The sequence below is a fragment of the Salvelinus sp. IW2-2015 genome, linkage group LG37 (genome assembly GCF_002910315.2).
Source record: "Salvelinus sp. IW2-2015 linkage group LG37, ASM291031v2, whole genome shotgun sequence".
NCBI lineage: Eukaryota > Metazoa > Chordata > Actinopteri > Salmoniformes > Salmonidae > Salvelinus > Salvelinus sp. IW2-2015.
Genome location: NC_036876.1, coordinates 4,775,581 through 4,793,245, shown reverse-complemented (window position 1 = coordinate 4,793,245; position 17,665 = coordinate 4,775,581). Strand labels below are relative to the sequence as shown.

General features: G+C 39.8%; 1 protein-coding gene across 1 annotated transcript; it reads right to left on the bottom strand.

The window, feature by feature from the left end:
• Positions 1-3,910: 3,910 nt before the first annotated feature.
• LOC111960156 (uncharacterized) lies at positions 3,911-12,628 on the bottom strand. Its single transcript, XM_070437786.1, has 6 exons — positions 12,551-12,628; positions 12,072-12,422; positions 11,604-11,954; positions 11,368-11,496; positions 10,565-10,614; positions 3,911-3,964 (listed from the first exon to the last, which is right to left on the bottom strand). Exons 1-6 carry the CDS (start codon positions 12,597-12,599, stop codon positions 3,911-3,913), a joined length of 984 nt encoding a protein of 327 aa, XP_070293887.1. The 5' UTR covers positions 12,600-12,628.
• Positions 12,629-17,665: the final 5,037 nt, after the last annotated feature.

The following is a 17,665-nucleotide window of genomic DNA, read 5'->3' as shown; positions in this document are numbered from 1 at the left end:
CTCTCGTCTGGAGCAGATCCTTGAAAGGAAAGACAAAAATATAAAATCACACTGCTTCTTCCATTACAGATACATCTGGTGATATCAAAGAAGAGCGAACTTCTAAAAAAGGAATTTACCTGCTGTAACGGTTTTCCTCCTTCCTCTCGGAAGAGGGAGGAGTAGGGATTTGGACCAAAGCGCAGCGTGGAAAGTGGACATTAATGAAGTTTAATTAAAGAAAGACGAAAAAAACCGAAAACACTTCAACAAAACTACAAAATAACAAACGAACGTAGACAGACCTGAACTATGAGAACTTACATATAACACGAAAGAACGACGAACAGGTACAGACTACAACAAACGAACAAACAAACCGAAACAGTCCCGTTGGGTGCAAACAGACACAGAAGACAATCACCCACAAACAAAACAGTGTGAACAGCCTACCTTATATGGTTCTCAATCAGAGGAACGCAAACACCTGGTCCCTGATTGAGAACCATATAAGGCTAATTACAAATGACCTAACATAGAAACACAAAACATAGAATGCCCACCCCAAACTCACGCCCTGACCAACTAAACACATACAAAATAACAGAAAACAGGTCAGGAACGTGACACCTGCTACATACAATATTCATTTTATTTATATGACTTCACTTACCTCTACACTGCAGACACTTTCTTTTCTTCATCTTGTACATGATGCTACCAAGGACAATGATCAGGATAAACAGAGACCTGCTGGAGGTCAGGCAGTAAACAAAGAGGAGAGGGTCTGCACCATTGTCTGGGAAAATTAATATGATGTGAAGTAAAGTAACTATGGATGTGTCACGACTTCCACCGAAGTCGTTTCCTTCTCCTTGTTCGGGCCGGTGTTCGCGGTCGGCGTCACCGGTCTTCTAGCCATCGCATCGCCATTTTTCATTTTCCATTTGTTTTGTTTCTGTTTTCCTACACATGGTTTCAGTTTCTCTAATTTATTGTTGTGTATTTAACCCTCCTGTTCCCCCATGTCTTGTGTGGAATGGTTATTGTAAGTTCTTGTGCACATGTTACTTGGTGTGCATCGGGTTTTGTACCCATGTTTATTTATTTCAATATGCCGTTGGTTTTACAATTAAACTGCTCCGGCTATTACCTATTCTGCTCTCCTGCGGCTGACTTTCCCTGCCACCAGTTTTCACCACGCCTTACAGGATGATTGACATTTCTTATGTGATCTAAATAACTAGTACTGATACCAGTTTTACACAGTAGATTATACAATAGATTATGAACAAAGATATAAGATGTATCACCTACCCTTTGAATCTTCAGCCTAGTCCTGTTCCCAACAGTATTCCCAACATGGGCCACAGCACAGTAAAGTCCCAGCATGAGACTGAGGCTCCTCTTGGGGAGGGTGTGTAAACACATCTCTGTGTAGGAGACCCGCCTCAGGGCTCTTCTCTACACTGTTATCCTGTCTCCATGGGTGTAAAGTATTCCAGATGGATGGGATTCTCCTGAGCCATGTCTGTGAACCAACAGGACACCTGTGTTACTCTTGCGCACGTAGGTTCATTTGTGTATTCGCGTTTTGACGTTGGTGCCTAAGAATGGTAGATCACAAAAAAGCAATGGTTTATGGAAATGACTAACAAATATAAATAATAATAAAAGGTGGAGTTTTGTAATATTTTTCACCCTGTCCAGCATTAACATGGTTCCATCATCAAACGAGCATGTGTTTCAAGAAAATATTCCCACATGATGGTACAAGGTCCCTTTGTGGCAGAAATTTTGAGGTGAAATGTGGTTTTGCCTGCATCACAGTCAATCAGCCATCCAATTAATTGTTGAATAGGACATCACCAGGTACTTAGAGCATTTAGCGATGTACTGAAGTACCATGCAGTGGTGGAGTTTGTACCATAGCTGTAGTGTTATGTTTTCACTAGTTATGTGCATTCAATAGTCACATTGCCTCCAAGTCTGCTTTCTGGGAAGAAGTGGCTGAACAAGATCTGGTGTTTAGAGACCTGAAAAAAACACTATATTACTGCATTTATTACATTTACCAAATGCCTATAGTGAGCACTTTAAATGTATAGAGAATTGATAACATTAGTCAATTGAGCTAGATGTTATTGACATGCTTTCCATATCAAAAGAAATGTGAGTAGTGTATCATCCCTGCTTTCACGGACGAGACTGGACCTGTGTAAAGCTCTCTTCCACAGAAAAAATGGAAACTTGCGTTGCGTTCATTGGTTCATCTCAGGTACCGTCTATTTTGATGGTCAAATCTGATTGGCTGAACAATCGGTAGGCCGCCCAGTAGACCATGAATGGAACCAACACTGTCCTCTTATGTTGTTGTACAGCTTGATTCTGTGTTGCCCAACAACTTTATCACATAGCAAGTTTGAATATGTTGATTTCTGTTTTATTTTTTAAACAATGTGACTACTGTGGATTTATCCTTTTATTAGGTCTAACTACAGCTCATACTGTCTCAATACTATGTATGCAGCTGGCCAACAGAGGGCTTGTCCACCCAAAATAAGAGACACAACAGCAGAGTCAGTGGATCCTTTACTTAATGTTTTTCTTGCCATTGTGGGCATGGGAGTCACTCAGTAGTTGGGACCTGGTTGGCACATGTATGACACTTGTCATCCTCTAGGCCTCTATCACTTCCACACAAGTCACTTCATAACACAGAGAAACAGAAAACATGTCAATAGTCTTTACTTAACCAACATCCTCATATACTTTTATTTCTGTAATGTATTGACAGATAAAATCCTCCATATATATATAGAAAGGAGGTCTTTCTTCTTGGCCCAGATGATTGATGATACTTTACAATCACACTTCAAACCACGGTTTGTGTTTAACTACGGACTTCAGATGTCTAGGTCAAATGACCTAATAAATAGTTCATTGTGTTTTATACAGATTTCAGTGACTATGTATAATTAACTAGATGCCTTAAAAATAGTGTTATATTGTTGATAAAAAGGCAACATGAAGAGTAAAAGAGTATGTCATACAACTGACTGACACCCTGAGATCCTGCTGAAACCACATGAAGAGAGAACAGAAAAGACAGAGACAGAGGGAGAGAGAGTAAGACAGAGAGGGTCCTGTGCAAAAGGCAACAGGCCTTACCAAAGTGTAGATAGCTACAGCTTAATGTTTTTGTTCATAGCAGACCGCAGAAGTACATGTAAATATTTGCTGTTGTATGTGAGGGGTGTGTGGCATGAATCATTAGGCCTTGTCTTAAAGAGAAAACAAAGAAGAAAACCTCCTACACTATAACTGGCCTCGTTCTCCATTTGTGGTTGGGCTGTTGTGCCACTTTCACTATGAGTAATTATTTGAAAGAGGCTACATTATTTACTGTAACATATGCAAGGGACTACCTGACTTCACTAATGTAAGACATTGACCTTTACATTGTAAGCTCTGTGTTTAGAGACCATTGTTGCACTCAGGGTATGAACAGTACGGTGGCCCTGAAGAAAAGTAGAGTGCAGTGTGTTGCTGCAGGCAGTCTTCCTGGGTTAAAGGTCTATGAAAGGTTAGTTTCCAATGGTGGAAAGTCACTGTAACCCCTCCACTATGACACAGATCGGTGTGTGAACAGAATGCATTGAGTTCAACTTTCAAATTAATTTGGTTTAACAGATTGAAATGCTTTTAATTTTTCTATTTGCACTTTATATTACACTTGAAAAACTATGACACTGATTTCAACACATTTTACATGAAGCATTATACTAAAGCTAATGAAGTTAGGGCAAGTTAAAGAGCTATCTTGAGTATAAAGGACAACTGTTTCATTCATCCAGTTCTACTGTCTGATCCAGAGTACATGACACCGTCTCTTCCTCCATGTTGCTTCTCTTGCTTCTAGACCTGTTTTCTATTGTTTGTCCAGATTCAGAGCTACATAATGGAGACTGTCTGCATCTTGGGCCTGTGAAGAACAATTAAAAATGTGAGGGGAATATGACTACACGTTTTATTAAATCTTTTTTTTACATAGTAATAGAAAAATTATGAAATTCTGACTTACCCCTGTATCTGAATAAGAGACTGCTTGGACTTCTTGTCTGAGACAGATCGGTCCTGAAAGAAAGACAGAAAATATAAGATAACGACTTCTCATTCGCTCTACTCACCCCGCTATAGTGAGTCGCGTCCCGATAAGCTCGGTCTATGCCTTCTCTCTCCTCTCCATTGCTGGTCCGATACATATCTCTCCTCGTTCGATACACTCGCCTGCTTGGTAATTTTCATTCATAGGTAACGCATGTCAACTGATGAACAGACAAACACTGAAGGGAAAAAGAAATCCAGACAAAAATCACATTGGTAGAATTTTTACATTGAATTTATTTGCAAAGTATGGTGGAAAAATAAAGTTATTTCGTCAATAACAAAAGTGTACCCTCAATAGCTTGTTACTATACCCTTGGTGACATCTGCGAGCTATCTCTCTCCTCTAATCATCAAGTCAATCTATGCTCTCAGGTGGACTGAATATACGGGAAGTTCCTGCTAGAGCATGAGGGTTGTACTTCTCTCCTGGCGTCACCGCAGTCTCCTCCGCTCTAAGACATGGTTGCTCCCACCGTATATATCTCGTGTGGTGTGGGTGTGTATATGCGCATATACTCGCTCCATCTCCTCCAGACCTTTTGAAATGCTGCTTACGAACCTGCACTCCTTCGGTGCTAATCTAAGACGCAAACGTGTGAATATCACTTGCGCGGTTGCTCACAACTCTGCTGATCCATCATGTGTGTCAGATGGTCTTCTCATCGCTGTATCGCGTCATTACATGTCGCATGAGCCCATGTCCCCGCGCAGTAACAGAGTTACATACTCGTGGAGCGTATTTAATTTAATCGCGGGGATGTGTTGGATCATTGGTCGATGCTGAAAGAGGCCAGCCACGTTTCATCTTCAATCTTTTTAAAGTTGGGAGAACTTGGCCAATTGGTGGCTGACTAAATAACTTGTTTTGCCCCCACTCTACATCTGTGATCGAAGGAAAAGAGGCGTTCAGAGATTTTACCTGCTAGCGAACGATCGATGGATCAGTTTATTTGAGACTCTACGCTCTATAGCTGCAGAACAGGTGTTGCTTTTCGAGTTTGACTTGATGTAAGCCGGAAAAATATCGGAAAACGAGAAGCCCGCGCGGATGCTGAGCTGCAAGCAGAGCGGAGGTACAGCGCGAAAGAAGAGTGCGCAGTAAATGGTGCTGAAAACATTTTCTCAGATATAAATAACTTTGTACCGTGTGTGAGTTGACGACATAGATTAAACAAAGATATAACAAGAAGACGGTAAAGACGTATCACTTACCATGATCCCACTTGTTCCGTTCCAAACAGTACTCTCCCCACATGAAGGCCACAGCGACAGAGTAGTAAGTCCCAGCATAGAGAGGACTGATGTTCCTCTGGGGGTTGTAGACACAGCTCTGTGTAGGAGACCCCAGGCCTCCAGGGCTCTTCTACACTGAATCACTCCTGTTCTCCATGTGTAGTAAAGATAGTTTTTCTTGGAGTCCGTCTGATTTACTGTCCCAGAAATTAGAACCTAACACAGTACTCCTGCGATGGTCCATAAGAGGTCTGTTGTGCATTTAACATGTGTTGACATGTAGGGGTAGAGCAATGTGAGTGTATATGGGGGAAACACCTACAGAGTGAAACAAGTCAAATTTATGTCAGTCTCGTTCCCTGTATATCATACTCAGAAACATCCACTAATAAAGCTGAGAGTTCCATGACTGATTGGACACACCAGCCTAACTAATACATGTGACATGCTATTTCTATTCTGTATCACTCTCTGGTTAGTGTTGTTCTGATAGGAAGTAATCATCCTCTATTGGTCTCCTTCTGACAGAGAATCCTGCAGTAGTCTTACAAGACTTGTCTAATTCAGAATGCACTGAAAAGTTCTCCCATGACGTCATCATAAATTGTCCCTTCCCCCTGAGCCCATAGATCTAGAATAAATGGTGCTGTATCACACATAAGACAGTTAACTCAGAGTTCAAATAGGGTTCATCAGCAGTTCTTTGTGGTTTGTAACTGATTTCAGATAACTAAATAGACAGTGTTACAAATAACTTTTTTGGCTGTGGCTGCAAAATGTAAAGATTGTGAGATCAACAGCGATGCCACATAGACATCCTGCTGAAAACCACTTAGAGACACAGAGAGCAGGTAGGAGGGTCCTGTCTGCACAAAGTCAGCAGACCCACATGACCAATGCTTAGATACGGCCTCGTCTTGGGTTTATGGAAGACTGCATTTACATGTGAACTTGTTGTGTGGGGGTGGGTGTGAGTGGCATGCTATCAACACAAATAAAACAGGACAACACATTACAGAGGAGAGATTAATTGATAAATAGTTTGTCTCACATACTTATTCAATTACTCCCTGGAACACAATACAAAACTACACATAAACATGAGTGTCTTTGTTATACAGATCACTCTACAACCAGTTTTATTTTGAATGATTGTGCGGCTCCTCCTGGTAACTAATCTACACTTTATAATAACTTAGTTGATGTTAGTAGTAATGATCCAGTGATGATGACTAACTAGCCTGTTTGATGCATGTGACTCTATGATTCTGAAAAGGATTTATAACATGATACAGATGTGTAATATGTAAGTAATAAATGTATAAATTACCTTGTTATAGATTCTTAAAACCCACACAGTGTCTTTGTTGGGACTTTGCTGACAAATAATATGACTACACACATCAACTATCACAGGAAAGTGCTTTTTCTACGATTCTTTGTGAACAAATTGAAAATTTTGACAACTCTTAAAGTTGCTGCCAACTCTACTGTTCAGGCAGTTATGGGGACTTCCACGTACACTGCTGCACCCCATTGAAAGAGATATTAAGTTCCTGTACTTCAACCTTCACATATGCATATTCACATTTTGTGTTGTTTGTGAAAACGTCTCAGTTACAATGTGTACATTGTCATATTTTGAGTGAATTATCAACAATATCAGCTCTCTGCAAAATACACTTAGCTAAGAAGTCTATTTTTATTGAGTTGAGAGTGAGAGTGAGTAGTGATCTTAGTGACATGGATGTTTGTGGTTTTGATGCACTGAGGTGTGTGAAGACAGTGTGTGGTGAGGAATGACGGTCATTACTGGGGGATAGAGATGAGTTAAGCTGAGTGTTAAATCTATTTAGGGCCATCAGAATACCACAGATATGTGATACAGGATACAGCTTAAAAAATTGAGTTTTGAGACAACTGAAGGTGATAGTCAATAGAATTAACTCTATGCATGCTATTATGCACATCATGTAATCAGGGTGCAATGTCCCTGCAAACTGACCAGTTTAACTTGAAGATTATGAGAGAAAATCAAACAAAACATCCACATTGCAGTGAAATAAAGTTTTATTTGATATAAAATTGCCAACAGTAATGTAAAAAAGAGTTGGACAGAATACAAGAAATTGTAACACAATTATAATGATAAAAACACAGTGTGTAACAGAAAAAGCAATGCAAGTCTTGTTTAGCTAAGAGAAATAGCTAAACAAATTCCAAAGACATCAGGAAATGACCTGATCATTTGTTTACATCAACGTCATAAGATCTGCATACCTGGTTATGATATCTGTGGATTGTCGGACCACTTGGCTGAGGGTGCGTTCCTTTTAGACAAACATGAAGGAATCATCATCATCATCACACAATAAAATAACCCAATTTCATGACTAAAACGTAATGTGCAGTGCATTTGGAATATCTTCAGACCACTTGACATTTTCCACAATTTGTTACGTTACAGCCTCATTCTAAAATAGATTACCTTGTTCTTTCCCTGATCAATCTACACAATACCACATACTGTAATGACAAAGCAAAAACAGTTTATATTTTATCTGAAATATAACATTTACATAAGTATTCAGACCCTTTACTCAGTACTTTCAAGTATCTTTGGCAATGATTAGAGGCTCAAGTCTTCTTGGGTATGACACTACAAGCTTGGCACACCTGTATTTGGGGAGTTTCTCCAACTCTCTTCTGCCGGTCCTCTCAAAATATGTCAGGTCGGATGGGNGAGTATTTGTAATATTTTCACCTGTCAGCATTAACATGGTTCCATCATCAACGAGCATGTGTTTCAAGAAAATATTCCCACAATGGTAGGTCCCAAGGTCCCTTTGTGGCAGAAATTTTGAGGTGAAATGTGGTTTTGCCTGCCATCACAGTCAATCAGCCATCAAATTAATTGTTGAATAGGACATCACCCAGGTACTTAGAGCATTTAGCGATGTACTGAAGRACCATGCCAGTGGTGAGTTTGTACCATAGCATGTAGTMTATGTTTTCACTAGTRATGTGYCATTCAATAGTCACATTGCCTCCKAGRTCTGCTTTCTGGYAAGAAGTGGYCTGAACAAGATCTGGTGTTTGAGATGCACCTGAAAAAAACACTATAGTTACTGCATTTATTACATTTACCAAATGCCTATAGTGAGCACTTTAKATGTATAGAGAACTTGTATAACATTAGTCAATTGAGCTAGATGTTATTGACATGCTTTCCATATCAAAAGAAATGTGAGTAGTGTATTCATCCTGCTTTCACGGGACGAGACTGACCTGTGTAAAATGCAGTCTCTCCACAGAAAAMAATGGAAACTTGCGTTTGCGTTCATTGGTTCATCTCAGGTACCGTCTYATTTTGATGGTCAAATCTGATTGGCTGAACACTCGGTAGGCCGCCCAGTAGACCATGAATGGAACCAACACTGTCCTCTTATGTTGTTGTACAGCTTGATTCTGTGTTGCCCAACAACTTTATCACATAGCAAGTTTGAATATGTRGATMTTCWGTTTWATTTTTTWAACAATGTGACTACTGTGGATTTATCCTTTATTAGGTCTAACTACAGCTCATACTGTCTYCAATACTATGTACTGCAGCTGGCCAACAGAGGGCTTGTCCACCCAAAATAAGAGACACAACAGCAAGAGTCAGTGGATCCTTTACTTAATGTTTTTCTWGCCATTGTGGTGCATGGGAGTCATACAGTAGTTGGGACCTGGTTGGCCACATGRTATGACACTGTCATCCTCTAGGGCCTCTATCACTTCCACACAGTCACTTCATAACACAGAGAAACAGAAAACATGTCAATAGTCTTTACTTAACCAACAATACCTCATATACTATTTATTCTGTAATGTATTGACAGATAAAATCCCTCCCATTATATTAATTAGAAGGAGGTCTTTCTTCTTGGCCCAGATGATGATGATACTTTTTACATCACACTTCAAACCACGGTTTGGTTTAACTACGGACTTCAGATGTCTAGGTCAATGACCTAATAAATAGTTCATTGTGTTTTATACAGATTTCAGTCGACTATGTATAATTAACTAGATGCCCTCTAAAAATAGTGTTATATTGTTTGATAAAAAGGCAACATGAAGAGTAAAAGAGTATGTCATACAACTGACTGACACCACTGAGATCCTGCTTGAACCACATGAAGAGGAACAGAAAGAGACAGAGACAGAGGAGAGAGAGTAAGACAGAGAGGGTCCTGTGCAAAAGGCCAACAGGCCTTACCAAAGTGTAGATAGCTACAGCTTAATGTTTTGTTCATAGCAGACCGCAGAGTACATGTAATATGTTGCTGTGTATGTGAGGGGTGTGGTGGCATGCAATCATTTAGGCCTATGTCTTAAAGAGAAAACAAAGAAGAAACCTCCTACACTATAACTGGCTGTTTCCTTCTTGGTGTGGGCTGTTGTGCCACTTTCACTATGAGTAATTATGTTGAAAGAGGTCTACGTTATTTACTGTAACATGATGCAAGGGACTACCTGACTTCACATAAATGTAAAGACATTGACCTTTACATTGTAAGCTCTGTGTTTAGAGACCATTGTTGCACTCAGGGTATGAACAGTACGGTGGCCTGAGAGGAAAAGTAGAGTGCAGTGTGTTGCTGCAGGTCAGTCTTCCTGGGTTAAAGTCTATGAAAGGTTAGTTTCCAATGGTGGAAAGTCACTGTAACACCATCCACTATATGACCACAGAGGTGTTGTGAACAGAATGCATTGAGTTCAACTTATTCAAATTAATTTGGTTTTACAGATGGAAATGTTTTATTTTTCTATTTGCACTTTATATTACACTTGAAAAACTATGACCACTGATTTCAACACATTTTACTGAAGCAATACAAAGCTAATGAAGTTAGGGCAAGTTAAAGAGCTATCTGTATAGAAGGACAACTGTTTCATTCATCCAGTTCTACTGTCTGATCCCAGAGTACATGACCACCGTCTCTTCCTCCATGTTGCTTCTCTGTCTTCTAGACCTGTTTCTATTTTGTTGCTCAGATTTCAGAGCTACATAATGGAGACTGTCTGCATCTGGGCCTGTGAAGAACATTAACAAATGGAGGGAGATATGACTACACGTTATTATTAAATCTTTTTTTTTTACATAGTAATAGAAAATATTATGAATTTGACTTACCCCTGTATCTGAATAAGAGACTGCTGGACTTCTTGTCTGAGAGACGGGTCCTGAAAGAAAGACAGAAAATATAAAGATACGACTTCTCATTCCATTACAGATACATTGGGGCAAAAAATTATTTAGTCACGCCACCATTGTTGCATGTTCTCCCACTTAAAGATGAGAGAGGCCTGTAATTTTCATCATAGGTACACTTCAACTGATGCTAGACAATGAGAAAAAGAAATCCAGAAAAACATCACATTGTAGGGATTTTTTATGGGAATTATTTGCAAAGTATGGTGAATTAAGTATTTGTCAATAACAAAAAGTTACCTCCAATACTTTGTTATATACCCTTTGTTGGCAAATGACAGAGGTCAAAACGTTTTCTGTAAGTCTTCACAAGGTTTTCACACACTGTTGCTGGTATTTTGCCCATTCCTCCATGCAGATCTCCTCTTAGAGCGATGATGTTTGGGGCTTTTGCTGGGCAACACGGACTTTCAACTCCCTCCAAAGATTTTCTATGTGGGTTGAGATTCTGGAGACTGGCTAGGCCACTCCAGGACCTTGAAATGCTTCTTACGAACCCACTCCTTCGTTGCCCGAGCGGTGTTGTTGGGATCATTGTCATGCTGAAAGACCCAGCCACGTTTCATCTTCAATCTTTTTAAGTGGGAGAACTTGCACAATTGGTGGCTGACTAAATACTTTTTGCCCCCACTCTACATCTGGTGATGTCAAAGGAAGAGCAACTTCAATGAAGGACTTTACCTGCTACATACATCATTAGTTCATTTAATTTGGATATCTCTTACCTCTATACTGCAGACACTTTCTCTTGTTCATCTTGTACATGATGTAACCAAGGAAAATTATCAGGATAAACGAGAGACCCAATGCTGAGCTCAYGCAGTACACCAAGAGAAGAGGGTCTCCGTAAATGTCTGGGAAAACATTTTCTCATGTGATATAAATAACTTGTACTGTATGTAGTTGGACACAGTAGATTAAACAAAGATATAAACAAAAACTGTAAAGACGTATCACTTACCATTGATCTCCAGCTTGGTCCCGTTTCCAAACAGTATCTCCCCACATAAGGCCACAGCACAGTAGTAAGTCCCAGCATCAGAGAGYCTGAMGTTCCTCTTGGGGAGGTTGTAGACACAGCTCTGTGTAGGAGACCCAGCCTCAGGGCTCTTCTCACACTGATCACTCCTGTCTCCATGGGTGTAAATGATTCCTGGACGGGATTCTCCTGAGCCATGTCTGAACCAATAGACACTGTGWTCTCCTGKACAGGTCTRAGTGTGTARTGTACAGTTCAGAGTCACAGAGTCTCCTGGCTGGACTGACTCAGACACAGACTGCTGAGTAAGATGATGGTTCCTGGACCCTGCACCTTTTACTCAATAAAACCAAAGTCCTAATGAACTTCTAATTACAAATGAAATTCACAATTTCCAAATGCAAAGCCACTGAGACAGTAACATTCCATATTAACTTCTGTGTTACTCACCTTTATGCATCAGAAATATACCATTTCCAAAGATCATGCCKTCATAATCACGTGCAGCACAGTAATACATCCCCACATCCGATGGCTTGGCATTTGAAATGGTCAGCACAAAACTGTCTCCGTTCTTCTCTGCAGAAAACCGAGGATTGTTGTCAAACTCCCCGTAGAGTGTTGGATCTTTTGAGTCAAGGTAAAGAGATACTATCATCGCTGGAGCTTGTCCTACTSTTAGTTTGAACCAGTTGTAGTAGTCTCCGCCAGTCCCAGAGATGAAGCATTTCAAATCAACAGTGTCTCCAGGGATGAAGGTCTTCAAAAGATCAGACTGAGTAATGATAACAATGGACAACACTGAAAAAAAGACATGTTTTATGTCAATCAAAGTCTACACATCAGATTCATGCGTTTACAGGTCCGTAACATTATGTACCCTTATTCCACCAGGATTTTTTTTAAATCTTGTCCACACAATGTCTTACCTGCTCTAAATAAAAGAGAGATTATGAGACACAGTTTTGTCATCGTCATCTTCTGTGAATAGCATGTCCTTTTGTCGTCCTGTGTGTCAGATAAGAGTGAGAGTCAAGAGGTTATGGCTGTCTTTTTATACCTGACTGGAGAGATGGTCCACAGGCCTGATTGGCTGCTGTGACATTAGTAAAGACACGGAACAGGACAGTTCAACCCTCCCCTCTGATCTTTTTCTATCCTCATGCTACATGAGTACACTTTCCGTTTTCTTCAGAAAGCTATCGCCTTAGTAGTGATTGAGAGATATGGACACCAAATGCGTATATATTCTTGTCCACATTTCAGTTCCTGAATGTAAGTGTTTATGATAATATGGCTTGATTATGATTGGCAGGCTCCTATCTACACACTCATAGYAGTGTAATTTAATAAACATATCATTAACATTATTCATGAGTATGACAAATGCCTGTGAATGTCTTCCCAAGCAGTTTAAAACATCTCAGAGACTAAGCCGTTGTGGTGGAGGGGGGGGGGGGTTCTACTAAGATAACATATGGAATTGTTTTAAGATGGTCATACCATGGATCAGTTACCTATTTGATTTTGAACTTTAGAACCCTTTAGGTATCAAAAACGAAATAAAGTATTTGAAAAAATATTGAATGTGGCCTTTACTGCTATAGTCCATTGAGGCACATTGAATTACAGATTTATGAATGGAGATAAAAAGAATAAGGTTTTGAAGTGTCTGTCCTATATCTATGAGATATAAGAAAGCTGTAGGTTTTTTGGACATATATTTAACACAGAAATAAATTATTCTCTCCAGAAATAAGTCTCTCACTGCCGCCGCCTGTTATAGACCCCCCTCAGCTCCCAGCTGTGCCCTGGACACCATATGTGAATTGATTGCCCCCCATCTATCTTCAGAGTTTGTTCTGTTAGGTGACCTAAACTGGGATATGCTTAACACCACGGAAGTCCTACAATCTAAGTGAAATGCCCTCAATCTCACACTAATTGAGAGAAGAATGAGAGAATCTCCCAAAATACAGGTGTGCCAAGCTGGTAGTGTCACACCCAAGAAGACTCGTTGCTGTAATCGCTGCCAAAGGTGCTTCAACAAAGTCGTGAGAAAAGGGTCTGAATACTTATGTAAATGTGATATTTAGCAATAACAACAAAAAATGTCCTGCTTTTGCATGTCATTATGGGGTATTGTGTGTTGATTGATAAGGGAAAAAATATATATCCATTTTAGAATAAAGCTGTAACGTAACAAAATGTGGGTAAAGTCAAGGGTTCTGAATACTTTCCGAAGGCACTGTATATAGACYTCTCCTTAATTATTGTATCCTCTCAATACTTTATCAAGTTATTGAAAGCATTCTGATATTTGTCTGACATCARGTGATAAAAGTCCATGTTTAGGGGACCTGCTTGGTTCTGGTCCCGGTTCCGACCGACCAACATTTTAGCTTATAAATCAACCTGTGGACACCATAGATAAAAATGTCTTGCATTGAGCAATAGCCCTGTTTCCCACGGATACAGTAGTATATTTTAGTGTGACTTAGGATGTGAGTTCTGAAACCACTCAYAGCTGGGATGTCCCTCCCACCATTTAATTTGCTCTTCCGACTGCCCATCAACTCCTGGCTGAACCCTACATCACAGCGCAGCAGGAGAGAGTGGTTTCTTCACTATAGCACATTAAGAGATAGATTTATAGCCATTCATCTAAAATAATTAATATATTTTTAAACAAAAAACACTTTCTGTTTGTCATAGATGGACAAGATTAGTATGAGATGAAAGGCGAGTTCACTAAACATACAAATATGMATTTTACAGTTATAAGGAAGTTTAAATCTATAGTTAGTGGTTTTATAATTTAATTATACTATATTTAGAAAGCATTTTCAAGCCTTACTCATACAGTTTTGTTGAATAGAAAATATGTCATGCAATATTTCATATTTTCACATTTTTGTCATATTTGTACTGTTTCTTGAGCTTTTGTCCTCAAAAGTGACTAAGCAATATATAACTATTTTTACCAGAAAGGTGATATTTTAACCTTTCTTGGAGTATGCAGCATTACTAATTATTGTTTATGGCCCTCTCATGATAAATTACTACTTTTGGGGATTACATAGATTACATTTTAAATTACATTTAAGAGAAAGTATTTTGTTAACATTGTCAGACAATGTTTCATGACAACAACAGGTTGTGGTCTGCATATAAATGTGATGTGTGTATGATTCAGACAGAGGGTTTGGTGCAGAGGGTGAGGGTGGAGACCTTGGTTGCATCCAAAATGGGACRTCGTTCCCTATATAGTGCACTACCTTTGACCAGAGGCACTTCTTTTGACCAGGGACCATAGGGTGCCATTTCAGAAGCACACTTGTCATTTGGTTGATAACGGTTTTGTTATCTATAAGCAAACAGAGTGCATGGCCCTACCTCCCTGAAGAGTGTGAAAACTATGGTCTGAAAGTGTTGGACCTGAGGGTTGGTTATCAASCTCCTCAGAATCCCTCTGTCCAGCAGAAATAGTGACATTGAAAAAGTGACAAGGCTTATCACAGGCCTTAGAAACACAGTGAGACAAAGTATATGCGTGCAAATCAAACTGCATTGGTAGCAAACCATAACAAACTCTCAATGTCACAGTAACAAAAGAGGTTTTGAACTCAAAAGTACCTAAGAAAAAAAAAGTTCAAGCCAAATGTGTGGAGGCATGATGTCAGTTTGTTTAGTTGTTGAGTGGAAACGTTGGACCACAGAGATCTTTGTATGAGGTGTGTGTTGTTTTCCATCCGTGTTCACACCAGCGAGTTGACACTGACCACAGGCCGAGGATGTTGCGTCTGCAGTGAATGCATCAGATGAGAGTCTGCAGAGAGGGTTGGCACCTGCCTCTGTTCACTCAACATTACAGTAGTAYGTCTATTGTTTATGGATGAATTCACTCTGCATGCAAATACATKAWGGATGCACTATGACTGAAGTAGGCCTACAAGTGCTCYACACATTTATGGTCTTTTGAACATAGGGCACTAAAGTATGGTTATTGTACTAAAGAGAAGATGGTGGTGTGCAGGTGTCCCAAACCTCAGGTGTCCAACATACAGTATCATTGTACATGATGCATTCAATTAAATTCAACTGTATTATGATAACAACAGTAGATAAATGTTTGTCTTTATTTGTACTCCTCCCACGTTGTGCACACATCTAGTCTAGAGCCTGGGGTAGTTCGGTTTTGGTTTTGGTCAGGTATTTATAGTCTGTCAGTATGGATGGAAAGAGATGTGGGGCCTGATTGGTGAGAAGAGAGTGTGTGGTTAAGGTGCGCAGAGAGAGAGAGAGAGAGAGAGACTGAGACAGAGAGACAGAGAGAAAGAGAGAGAGAGAGAAAGAGAGAGAGATTCATCTAGTCTAGCTAGCAACAATTCATGGTCAAATGAATCAAAGGCTATATGTCATTTGAAATGTCTTTATTCTTTTGGAACTTCTGTGAGTGTAATATTTACTGTTATTTTTTATTGTTTATTATCTTCTTCACTTGCTTTGGCAATGTTAACATATGTGTCCCATGCCAGTAAKGCCCTTGAATTGAAAGGGAGAGTGGTGTGAAGAGAACAGAGAGAGAGAGAGAGGTAGAGAGTGGTGTGGAGAGAGAGAGATAACCAAACCTGAAACACAGATAATATACATTATTTATTTAACCTTATTTAACCAGGAAAAGCCCATTGAGACCCAGTCTTTTTTTCTACTGGGATACCTCTTCAAGAAAGCAGCAACAATCAATACATTACATAATTAAAACATACAACAACATGATCCAGCCTAAAAAAGGCATTTACACTCCTCTAACAGAGTCTCCCATCAATAATTTACATTTATTCAGTGGCATTAACATATCTTGATGAACCATGGATTGTAGATTCTTCCATGCGTCTGGTGCACAAGAAGAGAAGGCAGTCTTGCCTCATACTGTGAATGTCCTGGGGACTTTCAGTAGCAACCACCTAGCAGACTGGATATGGTAACTGATGGTGGTGAAGGAGACCAGACTACAGAGGTAAAGAGGGAGTTTACCGCTGACATGACACCCCCAGCTTACTCTAAATTACAATTGACACATTTTGGTTCAGTTCTGTTCACTCCTCTGGTACGCTGTTGTTCTGACAAGTCATACGAACAATCTAGTGCTCAGTAAAGAGGCTCTCCTCTATTGTTCCCTCTGAAAGTAGTCTTATGAAGATTGCTATTCAGAAATGCTACTGAAAGTTCTCCCATCACATCATAAGATACTAGCCCCTCCCCCCTGAGAACCCAGATCAGATAGAATAAATGGGTGTTGTTATCACATCCAATAGACAGTTAACCAAGAGTTCATAATTAGGGTTCACCAGCGAGTTTCTTCATGTGGCTTTTGTAAACTGATTTTCAGATAACTAAATACTAGAGTCTGTTTAATAAATAGCTGTTTGCTGTGGATGTAACTGTCAGGGCCAACAATGATCAGAAGAAGAAGAGAGCAGGAGAACAACATTGACACAAGCCATTTCTCTGCGAAAACCACATAGAGACACGGAGAGACAGGTTGGCATGGTCCCGTTGCTTACACAGCCATGCAGGCCATCCTTCCCACCCAAAATGTAGATGCACCTCATCTTATCTTACAGAAAGAACTGTCAAAGTACCTGTGAAACTTTCACTGATTGGGTGGTGAAGACGGTGGGTCGTCAGTGACCATGACTATTCAACAGCAAACTAAAAGAACATGTAGAGATGAGGAGCAGGACTTGAATCCAAATAAGGTTGTCTCCCATACCTTATATTCACTACTCCCTGAAACTCGACATACAAACAACCACAAACACGATGTCATTTCTGCCGCACATATACAGTACGAGACACTCTGTCTACCCATTTTATTTTGAGGTGTCACTGTGGTCTCCACTCTTGCGAGAGCGTACTATCACTTAGAAATGGATTGTTGCTCCAAATTATAACGTAGTTGACAATGTATTGAGAGTAACAGATGCAGTGATTAATAGACTACTAGCTTTTAGCATGTTATATGCCATGATGGCCTGAGA